Source organism: Rhinolophus sinicus, linkage group LG03, assembly GCF_036562045.2.
Source record: "Rhinolophus sinicus isolate RSC01 linkage group LG03, ASM3656204v1, whole genome shotgun sequence".
Classification (NCBI taxonomy): Eukaryota; Metazoa; Chordata; class Mammalia; order Chiroptera; family Rhinolophidae; genus Rhinolophus; species Rhinolophus sinicus.
The window spans coordinates 33336212-33359159 of NC_133753.1; the positions used below are offsets into that span (position 1 = coordinate 33336212).

The 22948-nt window shown below is 37.6% G+C and overlaps 1 protein-coding gene across 5 annotated transcripts in view; it reads right to left on the reverse strand.

The window, feature by feature from the left end:
* SYT16 (synaptotagmin 16) overlaps positions 1-22948 on the reverse strand; it is a 225984-nt gene that overhangs the window by 85212 nt on the left and 117824 nt on the right. The window contains exon 2 of one of the 5 annotated variants that reach the window (XM_074327394.1): positions 20710-21376. The exons of the other annotated variants lie outside the window; for them this stretch is intronic. Coding sequence (XP_074183495.1) covers positions 20710-21232 — 523 coding nt within the window. The 5' untranslated portion in view covers positions 21233-21376. The remainder of the gene's footprint in view (positions 1-20709; positions 21377-22948) is intronic. 5 annotated transcript variants of the gene reach the window in all.

Sequence of the window (22948 nt, forward strand, 5' to 3'; positions counted from 1 at the left end):
TCAAATGACAGAACTTCATATGGTTAATGCTCACTAAGAACATATTACAGGCCAAACACTACCAAAAAGGCTTTGCATACAGCACGTACTAAATACTCACACTTAGGCGGTAACATAGACGGGAAAACTGAGACACAGAGAGTCCAAATAATGTGCCCAAAGGTCATATGGGAAATAAATGGTTGGACCAGAATTCAAATCCAAATTTCTCTGGCTCATTTTCACCACGGCATCTTGCTCCTCCAGAGTGATACCTTAGAAAATGGGACTTTATAGAAAATTGATTCGGGATTTTATTCTTGCCTTTTAGAATGATTCTGAACATAAAAACAATGGAACAGTCGCCTCCGCCCCAAAATGACCAACTGACACTGTATAATTGCATATTTGAAAAAATATTTGCCGTACATGCCAAAAGCTTAATAGTTGTAATACAAGATGAGTTATTTGGCAGGGTGGGGGTGAGGGGAACCGATTAAGAAGAAATCCAACAATGAATAAAACCACAAGAAGGCCACCAACATGGACTGTCAGTAGACACGCCTTTTAAAATCATAAACAGTTCACACTCCAAGAAAGAATAAAATGCCACCTCTCGCGAGAACCTTCACAACTTTTCTTTTTCTCAAGCCATCTGCATCTGAAAATTCAAGACTCGAATTTCCAGCGAAGACACACATTGGTCGAGTCCGTGTCAATTTCCAAACAAGCGGTCACCACCAAGGGGCGCAAGCTGCGCGCACCAGCGCTGGGGACCCCGGGTCCCAGATCAGTGTGGTGGCCATGCTCGCTGCTGAACCTGTTAGAGATACCCAGCGTGGTCCTGACTGGTTTCTGGTGCCCACTAGGAATTTTAGCAAAGCTTGGCAGAGACTCCGCGCGTGCTTGAACAAAGATGCGTCCGGGGTGGACAGAGCCCAGGGCCGGCAAGGCCGGGGTCCGCAGTTTCTGCTCAGAGCCAGGATGCTGGTTGGTTAAAACAAATTGTGGAGGGGGAAATGAAAATATGAAAACTTTCTGAGAGCTGAAGGGAAATCTCCGTTACCTCCTGCCCTTCTCACCCCTTGGAAAATGAGGAAAAGTGAAATTGAACCCTCCAAATTCAATTTAATTCAACGTTTCCTGGGCGAATATATAGGTAAATTTAGGAACTCTCCAAAGATCAGTAAAAGAATCAAGTTTTTATTTTTTCTTTAAAAAAGAGTGAGAGGGAGGTGCTAGGGTTGTAGCTGCTGTCCTACAAAAGAAATAATATAAAGAAAAAAATATAAGAACAAGACAAACAAATGAAGAAACAAAAACTCATAGACACAGATAATAGTTTAGTGGTTACCAAGGGGGAAGGGGGAAGGGTAAGGGGGGTGGTAGATATATGGTGATGGAAAGAGAACTGACTAGGTGGTAAACACACAATGTGTTATATAGATGATGTATTATAGAATTATACACCTGAAATCTGTGTAACGTTATTAACAATTGTCACCCCAATAAACTTCAATTAAAACAAAAAGAAAAAACATGTATAAACCTGTAGAAACATGAGTGAAGTCTTATGTTAATTGACTTTTACTTGTCTATTAGAGAAGGGGGGAAATTCTTTTAAGAAAATTAAATCAGTGAGGATGTCAAAAGGTCTTCAAATCTCTAAACTTCTTTATAACCCACTAAAATAAGAAATCACAAAATAAAGAAATTTTCAGAATTCCAAAGAACTCTAAGATTGTCAGGCCAATTTCTTCAGCAACCTTAAAATGTGATTTATGAAATGACCCAGATAAAATCTTCTACCTTTGCCAAACCAAGTGGATCTCTAACTAATAAGGGGAGAAAAGTGAAAGGATTTCTTTATTTAAAAAAAAAAGAAAAGAAAAGAAAACTTTCACCAATTCCCACTGCTGCCTATGTCCAAGTTTGAAACGCGGCAACAGTAGTGTTTGATGGGATATAATCAGGCCACCATTTAGAATGCAGTGCTGGATCAGCACTTTTAAATGATACAGTGGGCAGCTCATCTTTACCGGAAGTCCCAGGAAAGAAGGCTGGTGCCCCCTCAGCTGGGCATTCTCCTTCCCATGACTTAGACTCTACCCCAGCTACTTCCTAATTACATAGCCAGCTAGTAAGAGAAGACTCACTGTGTTTGCAAATGCATCCCATGAAGAAACACACACCTGGGAGCCTGGAGTATCTCCTCTGATTCTAGGCCAATCTTCAATTTGCAAAAGAGCATAGCCTCTCCCTACTCTCCCCACCCCCTACAAAAAAAAAGGGGGGGGGGGTAGGAATATTTGAGAAAAAGAAAATGTATTGGTTACATATCTGACTCTGTGCCTGGTTTGCTGCAGTGTCTCACATTTAACTAGATATTGCTAACCCATGTTACAGATGAGAAAAGTGAGGCCTCTTTAGGTCAAGTAATTTGCCAATACTAACACAGCAAGAAATCAGCAGTGTTAGCATTTGAACCCAGATGCTCCAAAGACCACAGTCTTCACACACACGATTCACTGTGATAATTCAGAAAGCAGAACTGATTTGTTCCATGAGGAGGAAGATATAAAATATCTTCCTTTGTGCATTTTCTTCCATGTTCCCAGCTTCTTTTAAGAAATAAGCACATTCTAATTCTGCTTGATCAGCTATTAAAATTTAAGCCTTGAAAAAAAAGTATTTTGTATTGCTACAGTATTATTTCCTCTATCAAAGTTTTAGAGTACTTCTTTCTAATATGTGGTGAAAGTGAAGAAAAGCTACAGTCCTTCCATTTCAATAGCTTATATAGTTTCTCTTATTACAAATCTAAAAGCATCTCATGGCAAATTCAGGCACACAATTTGTGAATGCTGTCAGAATAAACTGTTTGAAAACAGGGTTTACCAAATATTTAAAGAAAAAAAAGTATTTATCCATTTAGTTGACAAATATTTCTTTCTCTCCACCATGAGGTAAGCACGTCTAGATGCAGGGGATACACCTGTGAAAGAATGCCTGCCCTCCTGGAGATAGACACAAATAAATAAGTAAAACAGTTCAAATAGTGAAAAGTGCTGTAGAGAAGGAAAAAAACAATGGCATAGAAGGAAGATGGAATGACTGGAGAGTGGAGGGAGGTAGCATTTAAATTCTTGTGATCAAGAGGGGCTTTGAGAAGGGCCATTTGAGCAAAGACCTGAGAGAAGAGAGGGAATAAATGCTGGAGACATCTGGAAGACCAGCATTCAAGGCAGAAGAGACATGTCATGCAAAAGCCCTGAAAAAGGAGCACAGCTGGTGTTCTAGAAGAAGATCTGAGGCAACCAGAGTTGCTGAAGCAGCGTGGGCAAGGGAGAAAAGAGTAGAAGGAGGTCAGAGAGGCCGCATAGGCGTAGATTACTATGGACCTTGTAGCCACTGAAAGCGCTCTGTCTTGTACTCTAAATGAGCTGGAAACTACCGACAGCAAAGGAATGACGCACTCTAACTGAAGTTTTCAAAGGAACACTGAGCACTGGGTTGCCAACAGACCATATGAGAGAGGAAAGGTAGATACAGAGAAATCAAGTAAGAGGTAAGTTCAATAACACAGGGGTAACATAATGGTTGCTTAAAGCACCAGGGTAGCAGGGTTAGTGAGAAGAAACAGCCAGATTCTAGACATATTTTTATGGTAGAGCCAATGGAATTTGCTGATGGATTATACATAGGGAAAAAAGGGAGAGGTGTAAATGATGACGCCAAGACTTTTGGCCTGAGGAACTGGAAGGATGAAGTTGCTATTTTGAGATAGGCAAGACTGTGGGAAGTGCATGATTTTTTTGAGATCAGAAATTCAGATTTGGACATACCGTATTTGAGATGCCCAACAGACAGACAGTTCAAGAGTAGACTGTAGACTCATAAGCATATGAATGTTATTTAAAACCTTGAGATTTGATGAGAGTAGGAGAGAGTAAGTCCAATGGCTGAGCACTGGATTGCAATGACATTTACAGGTCAGGGAGATATTAAAGATCAAGCAAGGGAGACTAGGAGAAACTGACTAGTCAAGTAAGAAGAAGCATTTATATTCTTACAACGAAAATGTAACATTTGGATCTTTAAAGAATTATTAATAAAACATATATTTAGTGAATATCAGTTTTCCATGAGCTTTCTATTTTTAAATCCCCACATTTCAAAAATTCCTGAATACAGACCAAGCCGAAAGAGGCAAACAAGTATCTTTCGACATGTCCCCCAGAGTCTTCCATTTTGCCTAATAAAGCTACACCAGAACCTTTTAAGATAAACTTTCCCACCAACTTAATTAATGAAACATTTATTGTTAATCTAACATACAATCCCCGATAATTAAGTTTGAGAACTCACCCTAGAAAAAGTGCTACGTACCTCATTGCTGAATATCACAATGGTCACCTTCACAGTACTCCCCTTGGGAAGCTATGCACCAACGTCAGCACCTAGTCTACCCTTCAAAGCAATTTGGGAACTCTTTATCTGGAATGGCCATCAGAGCTGTAGCCGTATTGCCCTTGATGTCCTGAATGTCATAAAAAAGTCTTCCTTTCAATATTTCCTTTATCTTTGGGGGCCAGATCAGGTGAGTAGAGAGGGTGTTCCAATAGAGCTATTTGTTTACTGGCTGAAAACTCACAGACTGTGCCGTATGAGCTGGTGTATTGTTGTGATGCAAGAGCCATGAATTGTTGGCGAAAAGTGCAGGTGGTCTAACTTTTTCACTCAGACTTAACAGCACTTCCAAACAGTAAACTTGGTTAACTATTTGTCCAGTTGGTACAAATTCATAATGAATAATCCCTCTGATATCAAAAAAGGTTAGCAACATCACTGCAACAAGTTTGCAAACTTAATTGTCCTAATGAAAGTCACAGTGCTAAACACAGTGGTGATGGGATACAGGGAAGATCAATACATGGTCCCTGTTCTAAGGCATTTATACAGTCTAGCAGGGAAACTCAAACATGTACACCAGAAATATTAAGACAAAGTTAATGTAGATAAAAATCACAGCAGTTTCAGAAACACATTTGGGGGTCAAATATTTTCAGTTTGATAAGAATTCCATTATAATGAATACCATAGGTATTAAACCAAAAATGTAACTGAAATAATTTAAAGACTCAGTTGACAATCAGCAAAATAATTATTCTTCTGTGTTAATACTGACTGATAGTATTTTATTGGTACCATCTCTCCCATCTTAGCTAAAAATCTCTTGACAAGGAGACACCTCTTTGAAAATGACTTGGGTCTGTGCCACTGAGAACTGAAATATGACTTCATCTCTACTGCTAGAATGCCAAAGGAGAGTTGTTGCTCCCTTGATCTTTTGTCCCTGGTGCATGCTCAGGAGATGTCGCCAGGACTTATCAGGTGGCTCTACGTTGTAATGGTTTTACCATTGCCAAGTTGACTGAGATGGGCCCATTCACCACTGCTCCACATGGTGATGCCACAGTAGCCCCTCCTGTACAACCAGGGCTCCCTACTTCAATTGCAGAGGCAGGACTCATGTGCTTTGCCCTGAATCTCAGAGAAACAACTAACGGCTACATGTGAAGGCTAACACACTGACATTCACAGTTCATTTTCACTTGTCTTTTAAGTCCTCTTTAATGCTGGGTGGAGAAAGTCAAGGCAAGTCTCAAAATACTGTCTTTTTTTTGGCCTGTTTTCCAACACAGAGTGTCAAAAGTGTTAAGAAACTTGGAGAGTGTTATTGACTAGATTCTCCAAACAATATGTAATCTATAGTTACTTGTAGGATATTTACAAGCTGATCATTTTCCTGAAGGTAATGAGATATACTGGTGACAGCTAAGATTAGGTTTTTGTTCTTTCATTTTCTTTTTATTACTATTCCTGGTATTGTGCTCAATGTTCTGCCATCAAAGAGCCTACAGACTTGGATGGGTACACTCGTTTAAAAAAAAATTAAATACAATATAAAATCTATATCATTGAGAAATGCAAGATGCCATTGGAACACAGAAGGGGAAGTAGAAAACTGCCAGAAAAAGGCAGGGGGTGGGGAAGGAGAGGTACATACGGGGAATGTGACAGAAGCTGGGGAAAGAAGATAGGAAAGACTTCTGTTATCAACTGACTGTTCGTGTCCCCCCAAATTCACATGATGAAATCCTAACTTGCAATGTAATGGTATGAGGAGGTGGGGCCTTTGGGAGGTGATTAGGTCATAAGCATAGAGCCCTCATGAATGGGATTAGTGCCCTTATAAAAGAGACCTTGGATTGCTCTTTTGCTGCCTCCTCCATCTGCGGACACAACAAGAAGACAGCTGTTCATTAACCAGGAAGTGATCTCTCACTAGACACGGAATCTGCTGGTGCCTTAAACTTGGACTCTCCAGCAACCAGAACTGAAATAACTGTTATTTAAGCCACTCGGTCTATAGCGTTTTTGTTATAGCAGCCTGAATAGACTAAGAGAGCTTCCTAGAGGAAACGATATTTGAGATGACTCCTGAAAGATGAGCAGTTTTCACTAGGCAGGCATCAGAGCAGGGAGAAGAAACCAAACATTGTGTGTGCAATGAGCTTGGTGTTTCCAGATGCTGGAAGACAGCAGGCCCAAATCATTGAAGGCTGTCCATCTTTCAAAGGGAAGAAGGCATCCTGGAAGGAGTTTGGTATGAGCAAATATGAAATCTGATGCAGAGTTTAGAATGAACATTCTGAGAGGAATCTAGAGAATGGATAAGATTTGGAAAGAACATAAAAATAGAGAGACCAGATAAAACATTATTGAACTAGACCAGGCAGAAGAGGATATATATCCGATTAAACTAGAGGAGATAGGAAGGAGTTGAACAGATACAAGATAAATTGCAGAGACAGAATTGATAGGATTTGGTACATACTGAAAAAATATATATACAGGCGGGTTGGGGAGCTGTGAGGGATAAGGAACTGAAAAAAACAAAAACCAAAAAAGCTTCTATCTTACTTTGATGACTGACTTTCCAGAAAAGAGATAAGAAAGGAAGATGATTAGTTATGTTTTTAAACATGTTGAATTTGAGATGCATGATACCATCCAAGTGAAGGCAATTGGATATATGAGCCCAGAGCTCAAAAGAGGGGTCCAGATTAGAGATGCAGATTTAAAGTGGAAGTCATAGAAGAGCATGTAAGAGGGGAACCAATACGTAAGGAATAGGCAGAGGAAAGTGAATGAAAAGGAGAGAGTAGAATTGGCAAGGAGAAAGCTAGGAACAAGCAGAGTCCAGAACCCAGGTGAGGAATGAGTTTCCAAGGAGGACTAGTCAACAGTGTTCACTGCCAACATAAGGCAAGTAAACTGGAGGGTGGAGGGGGTGCTGATTATACAAACAAATGCATGTACATTGGAGTGGTAGAATAGAAGCCAAACTGCAGTTAGTAAAGAAGTAAACAGGATTTAGGAAAATGAAGGCTGCAGATACAGCCCATTTTCCCATTAATTCCTTAAACTCAACTTAGGAACATTTAAGTCCACTGTCAGAATTTGTAACACCCAGTAATTTGTTGCCAGTAACAGCTGTTGAGCTGGACTTCTTGTGGGATGGAAGTGGGAACACTTCAACCAACTCTGGGACAATGGCTACATGAGGAAAGCACCTTGATGTTTTGAATCAGACACACATGGTTTGGAATCCCAGCTTCTTTACCAGCTAGGGACATTGAGCAAGTTACTGAACCTCCCTAAATGCTTGTCTTTTCTTTAAAAATAGGAATAATAATCCATCCACCAACGCATGGACACACCTCATAAAATTATGATTATTAAACAATATAATATATACAAGTATAAAATATCTAGCACATAGTTCAGGTTATACTTTATCAAATACCTATCACTGTTTATTTGTTATTACTGATATTAGCAATCATGAAGTTCTTCACCCGGAGGAATCTACAAAATCAATAAATACTCTTGGCAAGGTGTCTTGGGTACTTCCCATGATAAAGCATGTACCAGTGGTAAGTTTTCCTGCAAAGCTTGCATTCCTTTTACACTCTTTACCATTTCGAAATCAATTCAGGTCTATAGATTTAGATTCTAACCCAAATCTTTTTATGAGAAATTCCTGGATGAACCATTGGCAGAGCAGCATAGAGAAGGGAGCAATTGATTTTACAAAAATATAATTTCCTTATTTTGAAAAAATCCGTAAGAGCAAATAATTCACATAAAGGCATGTAAGCAGCTTCCACCTTTGGTGTAATTTCTCTATTTAAATGGCCAATCCAGGATCCTGTGGTGGGCAGACTCTAAGGTGGTCATCCCCACCTCCAAAACGTTCATACTTTTGTGATCCCCTTCCTTTCAGCATGGATGGGACTTTGTGATATGCTTCTAACCAGTAGAGTATGAAAAAGGGGATGGAATGACACAAGTATGATTACATTACATAATATAAGATTCCTTGGGCCCGCAGGCTCTCCTTGCTAGCTTGATGTAGTAAGCAGCCATGTTGGGGAAGCCCATGTCGCAAAGAACTGTGGGTGGCCTCTAGGAACAACAAACAGACTCCCAGAGTGAAGGGTGGCCTCCAACCAACAGCCAGCATGAAGCTGGGCCCTCAGTCCTACATCAGCAAAGAAACCAAATCTGCCAATAAATGAGAAAGCTTGGAAGTGGATTTTTCCCCAGTCCAACCTCCAGATGAGAATACAGCCCTGCTGTTACTTTAATTGCAGCCTTGTGAAATCCTGGACGGAGGACCCAGCTAACCATTCCATAGAAACTGAAATAATAAACTCATGTCCCTTTAAGCCTCTAAGTTTGCGGTAATTTGTTGTGTAGCAATAGATAACTAATACAGATCCCATACAGTTAATTGTACAGTTAAGCCAATCTAAAAAGATGAGTTAGGAGATTTTCTAACATCCAGGAGAGAGGCCATGATCAATGAAATTATCAAATGAGGTACTGCTTTACCTGATTTGTAGCAGATGTGCTTCCCCAAGCACTGAGAAGCAGGTGTTCACAACATATGTGGTGACACAAAGAATCTAGGCTCATCCTTGAAACAGGCTTGTAATCAGTGTACAATGTAATAAAAGCAGTGGAGTTATCCATGAAAGGCACTGATTCTTCCAGTAGACCGCTTGTATTTTTTGCCACCCAATATCTATTCTTCCACCTTCTGGAATCCCAGTTTTCTTTAAGTAAACCACCTTTCCTCCGTGTTCAGACCACATTTCTGATAAAGCTGTCCCTCCACCAACTCGCAGAATGATATGTGACTTTGGCCTGGCCAACCAGAGCATCACATTTTCCTGATTTCCATGTTTGCTTAGGCTTGCCACATATTTCAAACCAATGCAAGGGAATTAAGCCAATAGGTGCTAACCCCAGGATACTTTTTTTAGTTGCCAGAAAGTGTTATTTCTTTCTCCACTGGATTATAATCTAAGAAGATGTAAAACCAGGAGCTTCTGGCAACTGTCTCACTACATATGAAACCATAGAATAGAGCCGGCCCAAATGGAAGTGGAAAGAGACTGGAGGTGGAGAAAGAGAAACCAGTTCCCAAAGGTAATATTTGAACTCCTGGATAAAACACCTCATGAATCCAGATTTGCTCCCAGATGTATCAATTACTTGAGCTTACCCTCTCTTCTTTGTTTAGAAGAAATAGAGAAACCCCAATATAATCTTAGTTTTCTTCAGTTGTGCTAATAGCATGGTTTCTGGGACATCAGCGATATTGCCTCAACGTCACTTTATGGTTAAGAGGAAGTTCAACCTTGCAAAGGGAAATATCCAGAGTAAGACACAATGGTTCATGTACAAGCTGATCTAGCATAGACTCAAATGAAATAAATGCTTGGTATTATAGGTCTCAATGAAGAAGAACAATTTTCCATCTTTCTATACATAAGTTTAGCAATGGCTGTTTTTTGCAGGATCAAAATAGAATAAAAACCAGGTAGTCCCAGAAAAACTTCTAGTTCTTATTTTGGTTTTGAAATAGGCTCTAATATTACACCTTAACGAGATAATGCTTGAAGTTTCAACTTTGTAACTGTTTCTTTTCCCCCATGGAAACCGATTTTTGAAATGCTATAAAAGTTTGTGAAGTCTTTCCATAAACAACAATGTCTCTTGTGATAATCCCACACCTGACATCCGTAAGCAAAAACTTTTTGAAAATTTCAAAAACAGCAGAAATTGCAAAGTAATAACTGGATAGTATTACTGATAACTAGATGCCAATAAACTTGGGTAAAGCCACATTTTACAATCAATCCACCAAATACACTCCTCATCCCACCCCACTGCATGTCCATTTATTTTTCTATGTAAAATGTAGGACCACGCTATATAAGATTCTGCTTTACTTTTCTACATGGCAAGAATCACCTGACATATTTGTTTACCTGGTGAATATCAAACATGGGTAAGACTTAGATATCCATTTTACCAGTTACCTATCACCTTCAGAAAGTCTTCAGATTTTAGCTCTTGCACAATTAATCTGGACTACTTCAAAATCTACACAACAGCCTAGACAACTCTTTAATTACTATACTGGTCAAGGTCCAGTGAGGAAAACAGAACCACACTAGATATTTCAACAGTGGGAATTTAATATAGAGAGTTAGTTCTACAGATATTGGGTATTGAATGAATAGAAAGAACATGGAAATAGCCCAGAGGTTGTAACTGCAGGAAGTAGCTTCCATCCTTCCAGTGGGGGAAGCAAAGCGAAGCAGTCAAGGTTATTAGAAACTCAGAAGAAAGTCCCTATGGATATGAGGCTCAGACATCTGAGAAGGAGCCATCGCCTGGCTGCTGCTGGTGATTCAGGATCTCAGAAGAAGAGCTCCACAGAGTTCGGTCTGAGACATCTGAGGAAGGGAAACTGCCTGGCCAGTGCTGCCACCTTTGAGTGGGGTGAATGCTGAAAGAAGTTAGAGTCTAGACCCCAAACTCTGATAGCAGTATGAAGGGCTATGCTGGGGCACCCATAACAAGAACAGTGAGTAAAGGCAGGAAAATGTAAGTCCTTTCTCCCTTCCTCCTATCTTCCAATAGCCCTCTAATGCTCCTTTAGCACAATATAGGAGAATACCCACTGGCAAAGGAGACCTGTAGTGATTGGCATTCCAGCCCCATATCGAAAGCAGGATATGAAAGAATGGATTTGAGCTGAGAGATAAGAGTTCAAAAGCCAGCACAGATCCCAATGTATTTCCCCAACTTTATTTACTTAGGAGAAAAACAATTTCAAATGAAATGGTACAATGGTTGACTCCTGGCTGTATTATCACCAGTTCTCTCTTGCAAACCTTGTAGATTAATCTGGAGTACCACAGATGAACTTTGGGCAGCAAATGAACCCGTAAAATTTCATTACAAAATTTTTTTGGTATATCATGTATGTATTTTCTGAATAAGCAGGTTCATAACTTTCATTAAAGTTTGAAAGTAAACTGTAACCCCCCTAAAATTTGGTATCACTCCCTCATGTTCTCACTCATTCATTATTTAAACTTGCTATGGAAAACATAAACAACTCTTAGATTCTTTTAATGCCTTAAGTACCCTCTTGCTGATGGCTCTCTTGGTTATAGAGAAAAGGAACTAGTTTGAACCATCTTAAGAAAAAGCGAGGGAGGGCAAGGGAATCTATTCAAAGGACCCCAATCCAGGAAGAAATTGCCTAGTGAAAGAAAGGGGCTCAAAATAAGACTGTGTCTTTCATACACCCCATCTAAATAAACCCCAGTATATGTGCTCAAAGATACACTTACATTGCAGAATTGTTTGTAGTAGTGAAAATTTGGAAATAAATTAGTGTTCATAAGAAGGAAAGTTACATCAATATAAGAATAGATAAATTACATGTTAATTAATACAGTAGACAATTATACTTGTACAGCAGTTACTATAAACCAAATCTACAGGTATCTGAATAATTTAAAAGCATAACATTTAGTGGGAAGCAAAAAGAAGTTGCAGAATAATATGTTCAATATTATATCATTTGTGTAAACTTTTAAAACATACAAAATTATGTTATGTGTAATTTACAGATATACAAATACTCGCAGCAAAAGAATAAAAACACAATAGGAATCATAACCCCCAAATTTAGATTTGTTGTACTTTTAGTAAGGAGAGAAGGGAAAGAAAACAAATAAGGGTTTGCAGGGAACTCCAATTATATCTGTTCAAGATGGCTACTTTAAAATAAATCTGAATTAAATAAGGAAAAATGTTAAGATTTGGCAAAGTTAAATGGTGGGTTTGTGGGTATTTGTCATATCATGTTATATCTTTCTATGTTTTTGAAATGTTTCATAAATTTAAAAACTAGGAAGTGTAAAGGGCACTAAAAACTCCATTAACAATGGCCTAGATCACCCCCTGAGCAGAATTAACAAGATCTCAAAGGAACGGGAACTTATAATCACATCTCAGAAACTCTCTTCATTACAAGGCTCCTTTTCAGAAACAAGACTCTCTCTCCTCTGGGGTGGATATTGGAGAAGAGTACCAGGAGAGGGAGAAAGGGGATTGACCAATGATGGGAGATTAAAAGAAAGGAAGAAGAGAAGAGGATAATATCTCAATGGTATTTAAAACGATAACACACAAGCACACAGGTAAGACTCTCCTTCAAACAAGAAGAAACAAAATTAGCAAAATAAAGAAAAAAAGGTCTTACTAAGTTTGTAGTTCATACCTGGCTCCAGCTTCTTCCCCATTAGGCCAGATCATTGCAAGAAAGATACATTCCTGAGATTTTGTATTATCCATTATTAAAGAAAACTTTCTGGTTCCTTGGGAGTCATGAAAATAGAATTTAAGCTTATTTGCAGTGTAATTTACCTCTAATTCCTAAGTCATTCCTAATGATGATAAGACTAGGAAATTAGAAAATGGACTTTATTTTCTCATTTTAAACTTGTCCTTAAAAATGTTCCACCATCTATTATAATAATACCCAGAAATCAAGGTAAAATTTGAATCCATATTTTGGCCATTTATATAAGTTGTATGTTCTAACTTCTGTCCATGTAGGATTTTGTTACATGTCTGATATCTCCTTTAAAAATGACACAAAATTGCAAAATAAATAACAATGGCAATAATCTCCTTGTCTTAAATGTTAGCTCCTAGCATGTTCATGAATAACTAGCTTTTCTAAAACATGCAGGTCAACATATCAAGAAAATTAACTTCATGAAGCTTTTAGAAAGCAAATTTTGAAGCTTTTTGCAGAATAGTAAAATGGACCAATCTGGACCACCAGGGAACATGATGGCAAATGCTATCAAATAAAGGACTAACAAATGAAGCTAAATTCAACCAGGAATAGGTTTACTTTCAAGAAAGCACTGTGCAAAGAAAAAGCAAAGTGCCAGTATTGAGAATAAAGGAAAGGCAGGATGCAATGTTCTATGTGCAGTAACACGCCCGATAGAAAGGCAATAAAGCCTGTATGACTTATAAATCAACTGTATTATACTGTCTGATACCATTTAATCTCAATTGCCATAAACCAGCCTAAGAACATCAACAGAACAAAATACCTTCAATCCATAAAAGCCTGGTACTAACCAGCACTACGAACACTGTATGATTCTCCCTTCCATATCATCTTAACCTCATAATCTGATTAAGAAGTCAAATTATTTCACCCTGATTTCAAAGCCTACTGGTTCTACTTTTTAAATACATTCCATGTAGCCAGAGTGTTTCTAAAGTTCTATATGTCAGTATCCTTGGAACACATGAATTCCATTAGCAGGCTATTTCAGGAAACAGTAAGCATATTTCTTGGAAACAAACACATGTGGTTAAAAAAACAGCCTCAAAAAAAAAAAAGTATGAGGTGAAAAATTGAAAACAAAGATGATTTTGAAATGCAATTAGAACTCTGTCCCATCACATATCAAAGGTGTCATAATTGCTTCTTGACTGAGAATTTGGTGTTTTGGATTTGGGTCTTTAAACCGAAAAGCCTATCTTGAGATGGCACTATAAGTATATCTGCCTCTTAATCACAGGCAACTGCTAAATGAAGTGTATCTATTTTCTCTGTTACATTACTATTGGCAACCAGGTCCTCAGTAAGTGCCCAGAAATGTTTCCATGGTTACAAAAAGCATTCAGCATCCCTCTTGTTTTGGGCCAATTTAGCTTAAAATCTATTGTGGAGAAAAATATGGCACATTAAGAAACATAAAATCAAGATACAACGTTATGAAAAGAATTCAAGGTTAAATGCGAAAAGCAGGCTTGACAAGTCTTTTTAAAAAGTGCATGTAAATCACTGATTAAAATGCTTCCTTTTCCTACTGTATCTCCAAATACATCTCTTTAATAGACTGCAAAGCAGCCCATGTACTGCGTTTCACGTGATCCCTTGGTATAATGGGAAATTAGCATGTGAAAATAATTTAAGACTTAACCAGCAGGTAAAATTTAAAAAAAAAATGTGTTTTAACATTCATAGAGCTGAGAGTCCAGTCCCTTATCCTAGTTTCATAGGGCCCTGGGGTATTTAAATATTTTAAGGAAAGAGAGGACTGAGAGCTTTGTTCATTTGCTATAGGCATTTGAAGTAAATTAGTGAGCTATATCACATCAGGGAGAGAGAAAGGGACGCTCCCTAGAGGCAACTTAGTAAAGCTCTTCCATCTATAAAGTCATGAGTGAATTGGAACAAGGAGGCTGTCTCATTCTAGGTCTCTGCTGCATTCCCAACTCCCACTGCCACCAAAGAGCCAGGACATCAAACCCATTTTTGCACCTTCTGGAACGTATTAAATAAATGGTATAAGCTTTTCAATAATCTGAAGGAGAGGCCCGTGGCTTATCCTTGCGTATACTTGTCCATTCCCCACAGCACTTTGTACATAGTAGGCATTCAATAAATATTTCATTGACTGAGAAGGGCCATCATACAAGTCTTTACAGAGAAATGTTTCGCCCCGTATTTTCTTATGCGTATGCATATATGCTATCCTTTATCATTTTCTATTGTTCTTATTTTCACTGTGAAATGGACAGAAGTGATGAGATTTAAAATCATGATGCTATTAAAGACTAATTTGAAGACTTTCACGCCAGAAAGATAGATGTTCTTTTCCATATTCTTCTCCCTACTTACAACTAAAAACCCTAGACATTGTAGATAAAACAAAGATAAGAAGACTGAACTGTGCAGAAAAGAAGGCAGACTGGCTAGGGACCATGGGATGCAAGGAACAACATGATGGTGAGTGCCCTACGCTCTTTTGCCTCATCTATGTCAGACTTGAACCTGGAGAAGCTGGCAACCCAGATATACCAATGGGCACAAAAAAGGGGGGATGGACCTTGAGGAAAGCTTGCTCTCTGTAGGCAAAGGACCAGGAAGGAACAGCCTAGCAAAACAGAAAATTTTTAGACAATAAATGTCTACTCCAGCCAAAGAGCACAGAAAAGAAATTGTGTTCCCCACCCTCACCTACACCAGCAAAGGCCAAGTGGGAGGCCTAAACTTCCATCCTCACCAGGCTGTAATGAGGTACCCCAATACCTCCACTGTGGGGTGCCAGAGAAGACCATGTAGGGATCTAGGACTTTCCTTTCTTGATGACCAGTAATGAGCATCCTGTGCCCCCCTAGTATCAGAGGACACCACATGTGAAGCCTGGACCCCCACCTGGAAGTAATGATGCACCCCGCCCCTTCCCCTTGCGTGGTGTCAGAGGATGTCTAGTGGAGACTCAGGATTTTCATCATCACCCAAAGTAATGAGGCTAGCCTCCGCTTGGTGTTAGTGCAGATCACATGGGGAGATGGAACTCCCAAGCCAGCATTAATTAGGTGCAGCCCTGCAAGGGTTAAAGCAGGCCAAGAGGGAAAGCTGGACTTCTGCCTCCACCCAGCAGTAATACGTGAGTGCCTCATTGCTCTGCCAGAGCCCTGGCAGACTCTCTTTTGGAGATGCCTTTTGAGTGGCGCAACACCAAAATAATGACGACTCTTTCTCCTTATATACGCATATTGTTTTACACACTGTTTCTTCTTACAAGCGACGATAATAGCTTCCTGACATATATTCTTTCCTCCAATTTAGCCTCCAAACGGATACTAGAGTGATCCTTCTAAAACAGACCTCTGTTCATGTCACTCTTTTAGTTTCAGGTGTACAAAACAATGTAATAGTTAGACATTTATACCCTTCACAAAGTGATAACCCCCCCCCCAATGTACTACTTTGTTTCCCCGAAAATAAGACCTAACCGGAAAATAAGCCCTAACATGATTTTTCAGGATGACATTCCTTGAACATAAGACCTAATGCATCTTTTGGAGCAAAAATTAATATAAGACCCAGTCTTATTTTCGTTGAAACACGGTACCCCTCCGACATCGCATATAGCTGTTACATTCACTGTTGATTAACATCTTTTTGAGATTCCCAACTGCTTAGAGGATAAAAGCTAAATCCTTAACACAAAAAGCAAAGACCTTCCCACTTGCAGCCTAAGCTCTAACCTCACAATCCATCCCTGAAAATGTCTGGCTTGCCAACATGTCTGTGCTCACACCATTTCCTCCAATTGGAACGCCTTTCTCTCTCCACTCACCTGTTAAATTCTGACTGTGCTCACAGTAGGCAGTCCTACATCATCTGCTCTGTGGAAACTTTCCAGATCACCTTTGGCAAAATCATCCCAAAAGTCACTATGTACATAATTGTTGTAACTTTAAACAAACTTTTTTATAGGACTTGTTATATGTAACTATCTTCAAGCCTTACAGAACTCCTTTAGGGAAAACCATGATAATCCTCTACCCAGACAGACAAAACCTCCTACAAAAAGAGAAGACAAAAATTACCAATAGCAGGAAATAAAGAGGGAGATTACTATAAACCCTACAAACATTAAAATGATAACCAGAAAACACTATGTCCACAAATTCAACAACATAAATAAAATGAAAAAAAATCCTTGAAAAATGAAAATTGACAAAAATCACTTAAGAAAAAGACATACTGGGGGATCACTTCATAAATTATACAAATGTCTAACCTCTACAATGTACACCTGAAACTAATATAAAATAACATTAACTATCAACTATAATTTTAAAAAATAGTCACAGGATATAAAGTATAGCACAGCGAATATAGTCAATAATATTATAATAACTATGTACAGTGTCAGATGGGTAATAGACATATTGGGGTTATCACTTTGTGAGGTATATAAATGTCTAATCACTATGTTGTTTTGTATACCTGAAACTAATAATAAAAAAAGACATATAACTTGAATATTCCTACACATACAAAAGAAATTAAATTTGTATTTTGAAATCTTCCCACAACAAAAAATAAAATAAAATAAAATTCTAAGCTCAGTTGACTTCACAGGAAAATTCCAGCAAACATTTAATAAGTAAATAATACTAATTGAACACAAATTTGTCCAGACTATAGGAAAGGAGAAACATCTCACAACTCATTTTATGAGGCGAGCATTACCCAGATACCAAAACCAGACAGAGGTACTGCATGAAAAGAAAACTACAGACTAATATCCCTAATGAAAATAGAGGTTTTTAAATCCTCAACAAAATATTAGCAAATCAAATCCAGCAATATATTAAAATAATAATATACCATAACCAAGTGGATTTTATCCCAGGTAGGTAAGACTACTTAAACACTCAAAAATGTATCAGTATAATTCATTTCAACAGACTAAACAAGAAAAAAATCATATGATCTGCTTAACCAATGCAAAACACCATTTGACAGAATTCAAAATCCTTTTTGACAAAAACTCTCAGCAAATTGATATAGAAGGGAATTTTCTTCAACATGATAAAGAGCATCTACAGAAATCTACACCTAACTACTAAGTAATAGTGAAAGTCAAAGCTTTTCCACTAAGCTCAGGATCAAGGCAAAGATACCCACGTTCATCACTCATTCAAACTGATAATATAGTGTAATCAGTCAGGAAAAAGAATTAATAGACATAGATATTAAAAAGGAAGAAATAAAACTGTCATTTCTCTCACAGATTATATCATTGTCTATATAGAAAATCCCAAAATAGCTACCAAAAAATCTATTAGGACTAATTGGTGATAATACAAGGTTATTATACAAAAATCAGTATTATTTCTATATACTGTGTTTCCCTGAAAATAAGACCTAGCCAGACCATCAGTTGTAATGCATCTTTTGGAGCAAAAATTAATATAAGACCCAGTATTATATTATATTATATTATATTATATTATATTATATTATATTATTATATTATATTATTATATTACATTATATAAGATCCGGTCTTATATAATATAATAATATAAGATAATATAATGGAATAGAATAGAATAGAATAGAATAGAATAGAATAGAATAGAATAAAATAGAATAGAATTTTTGCTCCAAAAGATGCATTAGAGCCGATGGTCTGGCTAAGTCTTATTTTCAGGGAAACACAGTACTAGCAAGTAGCAATTGGAAATTAAAAGTTATGAAAGTATTATTTACAATAGTATCTAAAAAAACAAATACTTAGGTATAAATCTAACAAAATACATAGGTGACCTATATGCTAGAAACTACAAAACTGATGAAAAAATTTAAGAACTAAATAAACGAAGTGATATACCATGTTCATGGATTGAAAAACACAATATTATTAGTATGTCATTCTCTCCAAACTGATCAATGAATTCAACACAACTCCAATCAAATTCACAATTTTTTTTAAATCAATAAGCTTATTCTAAAAATTATTTGAAAAAGCAAACAAACTAGATAGAACAGCCAAAACATTTTTTAAAATACAATAAAGTTGGAGGGCTCACATTACCTGATTTCAAGACTTAATTATAAAGCTATAGTGATCGAGACAGTGACCACTATTGGAGAAAGAATACAAATATACATTAATGGGAAAATATAGAGTCCAGAAACAGATCCATATGTATATAGGCAATAGGTTTCTGACAATGATGTCAAAGCATCTAATGAAGAAAGTATAGTCATTTCAACAAATGGTGTAGGAACGATTGAACATCAATATGGGGGTGGGAGAGAAAGCTCAATCTATATCTTGCATTATATAAAAAATTACCTCAAAATGAATCATAGCTCTAAATGTAAAACCCATAACTTTAAAATTTCTGGAATAAACCATAGGGAAAATAACTCTGGGGCCCTGGATTACACAAAGATTTCTTAGATATGACACCAAAAGCACAATTCATAAAAGAAAAACTATACCTAATATTGTGTTTGATGTTAAAGATACAGAAATGAATCTATGACATGGCCCCTACCTTTTGGAGGCTACAATGTAGTGAATAAACATCTCTTGAATGAATAAATGAATGCAACTGTTTTACTGCTGTTAGATTATTACAATTACAAAAGTGAACAAAAGCAAGTGTGATGCATCTATTGAGCCAAATTTATTAACAATTTTAAACATAGTTCAACTTCAGCAAGAATTTTCTAAAATAGGAATAGAAATTTCAAATCAAATCTAAGAAATCCTATTGGTTGCTCAGATATTTCTAGAATTTACTGATGATTTTAAAACATTTGAAATTGTTCTTATTTAGTTTATTAGATTCAGAAAGAATATCAGCCTACCTTGTTTTCTCCAATTTATTCTAGCATTTAATGTTACTTTAATTTGGGCAAAAGTATCAAGGAAACATTATAGAAAGAATACGAATTGTTTCCTCATTTTCCAAGACTTCATATATCTGCATAAAACATTTCCTTAAAAAGATAAAGCTAAGAGGAATCATGAATATAGATGAAGAGATTATGAAGTATTCCAGAAATGCCTGCTCCCTACAAGAAGAGAATTAATTACTTTACCTTTATATTACATAAAAGATCCAATAGTCTCCATGAACTATGTATGTATTACAACCACAAATCACATATACACACCTAATTCCTTTCTCTGCGTATCATGTAGCTCTCTGTCCCTCAGCCACATGGAATGTCCTGACTTAGGCTTAAAGCATTAGAAGTATGAAAAAATTTGTGCCAGCATATATAACAGCTGCTTTTACAAAGTTAATTATAGTTTCACCATATTCATCATATATTTATTGAAGGCCCATTATATGTTCAGTTATGACAGGATAGAGCTTTATAGGCAGTTTGTCTTAAATGTGTCCTTTCCATTCAAGGCTAAAGAAAACCAAGCTATTCTTATTTCAAAGATTTCTATCTACTGTCATCTCACATCATGTCTCAGTGAAACACTGTGAGAAGTGTTCTTGAAGTGTTAGCAACTGAAAATTTTGCAACAAGGATGGCTTTTTGCACAGGGTTTCACACTGAATAATATAGTAACATCTAGAGATTCCTAACCTAGTGAAAAAAAAAGAGAACAATTTAAAAGATATTTTTTTTAAAGCATGACATGTGCACAAGGGGCTTCTCAAACAGAACCCACAGATTCATTTTCACCATTTCACTTGCTCAGAACTACTGTTTTGGAATATAGAGCCCATAAACATGGATTTTCCAAAGTGTGATATATTGAAAATATCCCTACAGATTACATCTCTAAGAAGCCAGCGTATGTAAAGATATAAGAGAGAGACAAATAAAATTCATATGACAGCTAAAACAAATCAAAATAAAAGAATTAGAAATGTCCTTTGGAAGAACCCAGAGAAAATGATTACTGGCTAGCTTACCTTGCTTTTTTCCATTAACATTTTCTAAAATACCAGACAGTTGGCTCTCAAAGCCATGTTGAAGGCCACTCCTTTGCTTTTCAAGGTGATGTTCTTCCTCAGCAATAGAAGAAAGCACATGCGGTGGTTTCTGGTCATCAAGGGTCTGATTGGGCCACTGGGACATTATGGAACATGAGTCCTTTGCATGTTGGCTAAGTCTAGGGCTTGAACTTTGGGCCGAGTCCTGCAAATCACTATTACAACAGGAGAAGTGATCCACTTCAAGAAACAAGGAATTTGTGTCCTCTTGACTCCAATCATTGCTTTGTTCTTCATCTTCAAAGTAAGTTTCCTGAATCTGAATATTATCTAAGTCCTGGTCTAGCTTGTCACTCAATTTCGAGTCTTGTTTGCTTACGTTAACCAACGATGCAGATAATGCACCTCCCGCTTGCTGGAGAGCTTCATATGCCCGAGAAATCCAGGAAGACAGAGGCTGGAAGAAGTTCTGAGCATCCTGAGACGCCATGGCCAACACCATGGCCAGCTATCTGATGTCTAAAAGTCCAGTTGTTCAGGTCTTTTGGTACTCTGGACTTAATGTGAACTACAGAACAAGCATGATGAGAAATTAAATTGAAGGTCTCTTAATGGCTGTGAATATTTCACTCTCAAAACTTCTCAGCTGAAACAGAGGAAAGAAATACTTACACCTGTTAAAGTTACAACCTCAGACCCATCACCAAATGCCTAAAATCAGTGTCAAACAGCAATTAGGGACAAAAAGAGATCATCATTGAAATCTTAAGGAAGCTAAGTAAAAATGACTGTGAAAGTTTAAACATAAATTGCTACAATGCCTATTCACCTCCACAGGCATGTGTAAAAACTCCCATTACCAGTAATAGGATCTATTTATGTGAACTGAGAGAAGTCATCCCCAAAGACCAGACCTAACAGTGTGAAAAGAGTAAATGAATCTTCATTAAAAGGCAGTTGGATATGACATTTCAAAATACAAGAAAGGTTGGATGCTTCGTCTACAAACCTGCAGATCCCAGAGAGCAGGCTAATAAGCATCTCTGCTTCATGACACACAGATTTATCCTTTCAAAGGAAATGTGTGCCTGGAATTAAAAAGCTTTTAACAAATCTTAAAGTAGGAGTTTATATTTTTATGCAATTTCTAGAAATTGTATCTATTCTTGGGGAGCAAACAATCACTGGAAAACTGATGATGGCAAGTGGATTATGCAGCTAACTGGAGACATGTCTCTAGCATCTCGTTGTCTTTGTCTATATTCCAACCTCCCCAAGACAGCCTTCCACGCCACGACCTGTGAGACTCCTGAGAGGCTCTTCTTCCCACCAGATGCACAACCTGAAGGAGGCAGCTAGAGGAGATCAACAGAGCAACACGGCACAATGAAGGATCAAGAGCTAAATATGTGCATTTTTACATATACACATGCATACACATATATATGAATATATACATATACATATATGTGTATTATATGTATATATGTATATATCTCATTGCCTTTACACTGTTCATCAATAGCTCAAGATAAATATTATAAATGACAGCAGAGCCTAAAATCACTACTTGTACTTTCTAGCCCATCTCTTTCATAGCAATAGCTTCCTTCTGACCAAATCTATCAGCAATCCCATAAGTTTCAGCCCTCTTGACCTCAGGTTACTGCATTTGATATGATTGCCTATATTCTCCTAAAAATTTCTCTGTAGCTTTCGTGATACCATTCATGCATGCATTGACTCATTCAATAAACAAATATTGATTAAGTAACTATTAAGTGCTGGTACAATGCCAGGTATATAAGGTAACCCTGCGGCCTCTGCCCCCATGGAGCCCAAATTCCAGTTAAAGGGAAACTGAACTCTTTGCACTTTCTCCTTACACTGAATAATTCATGTGTCTGTCTTTCAGGCTCTTCCTTGTCTTCCCACCAGACACATATATGCAACCACACATTGTCTTCTGGTTTCTCCTCCTCCCCCTTTAGTCTCATCAGCTGACAGAGAGGTAGTAAGGTCCTAAAGCCCTCCTGCTGGGAGAGGACTCTAATTCCTGAATCACTGAGTGTGAGGAGGTTTGGGGAGTGCAACAAGACAATGGGAGGAACCTCAGATCAATGGCTATTTATTAACCAGCTTGAAAGTATTTCTACATTTTCATGACTCACAGAGCCCTGCTTTTCATCCTGACTGAATGTCCAGCTGTGCCTGAGCT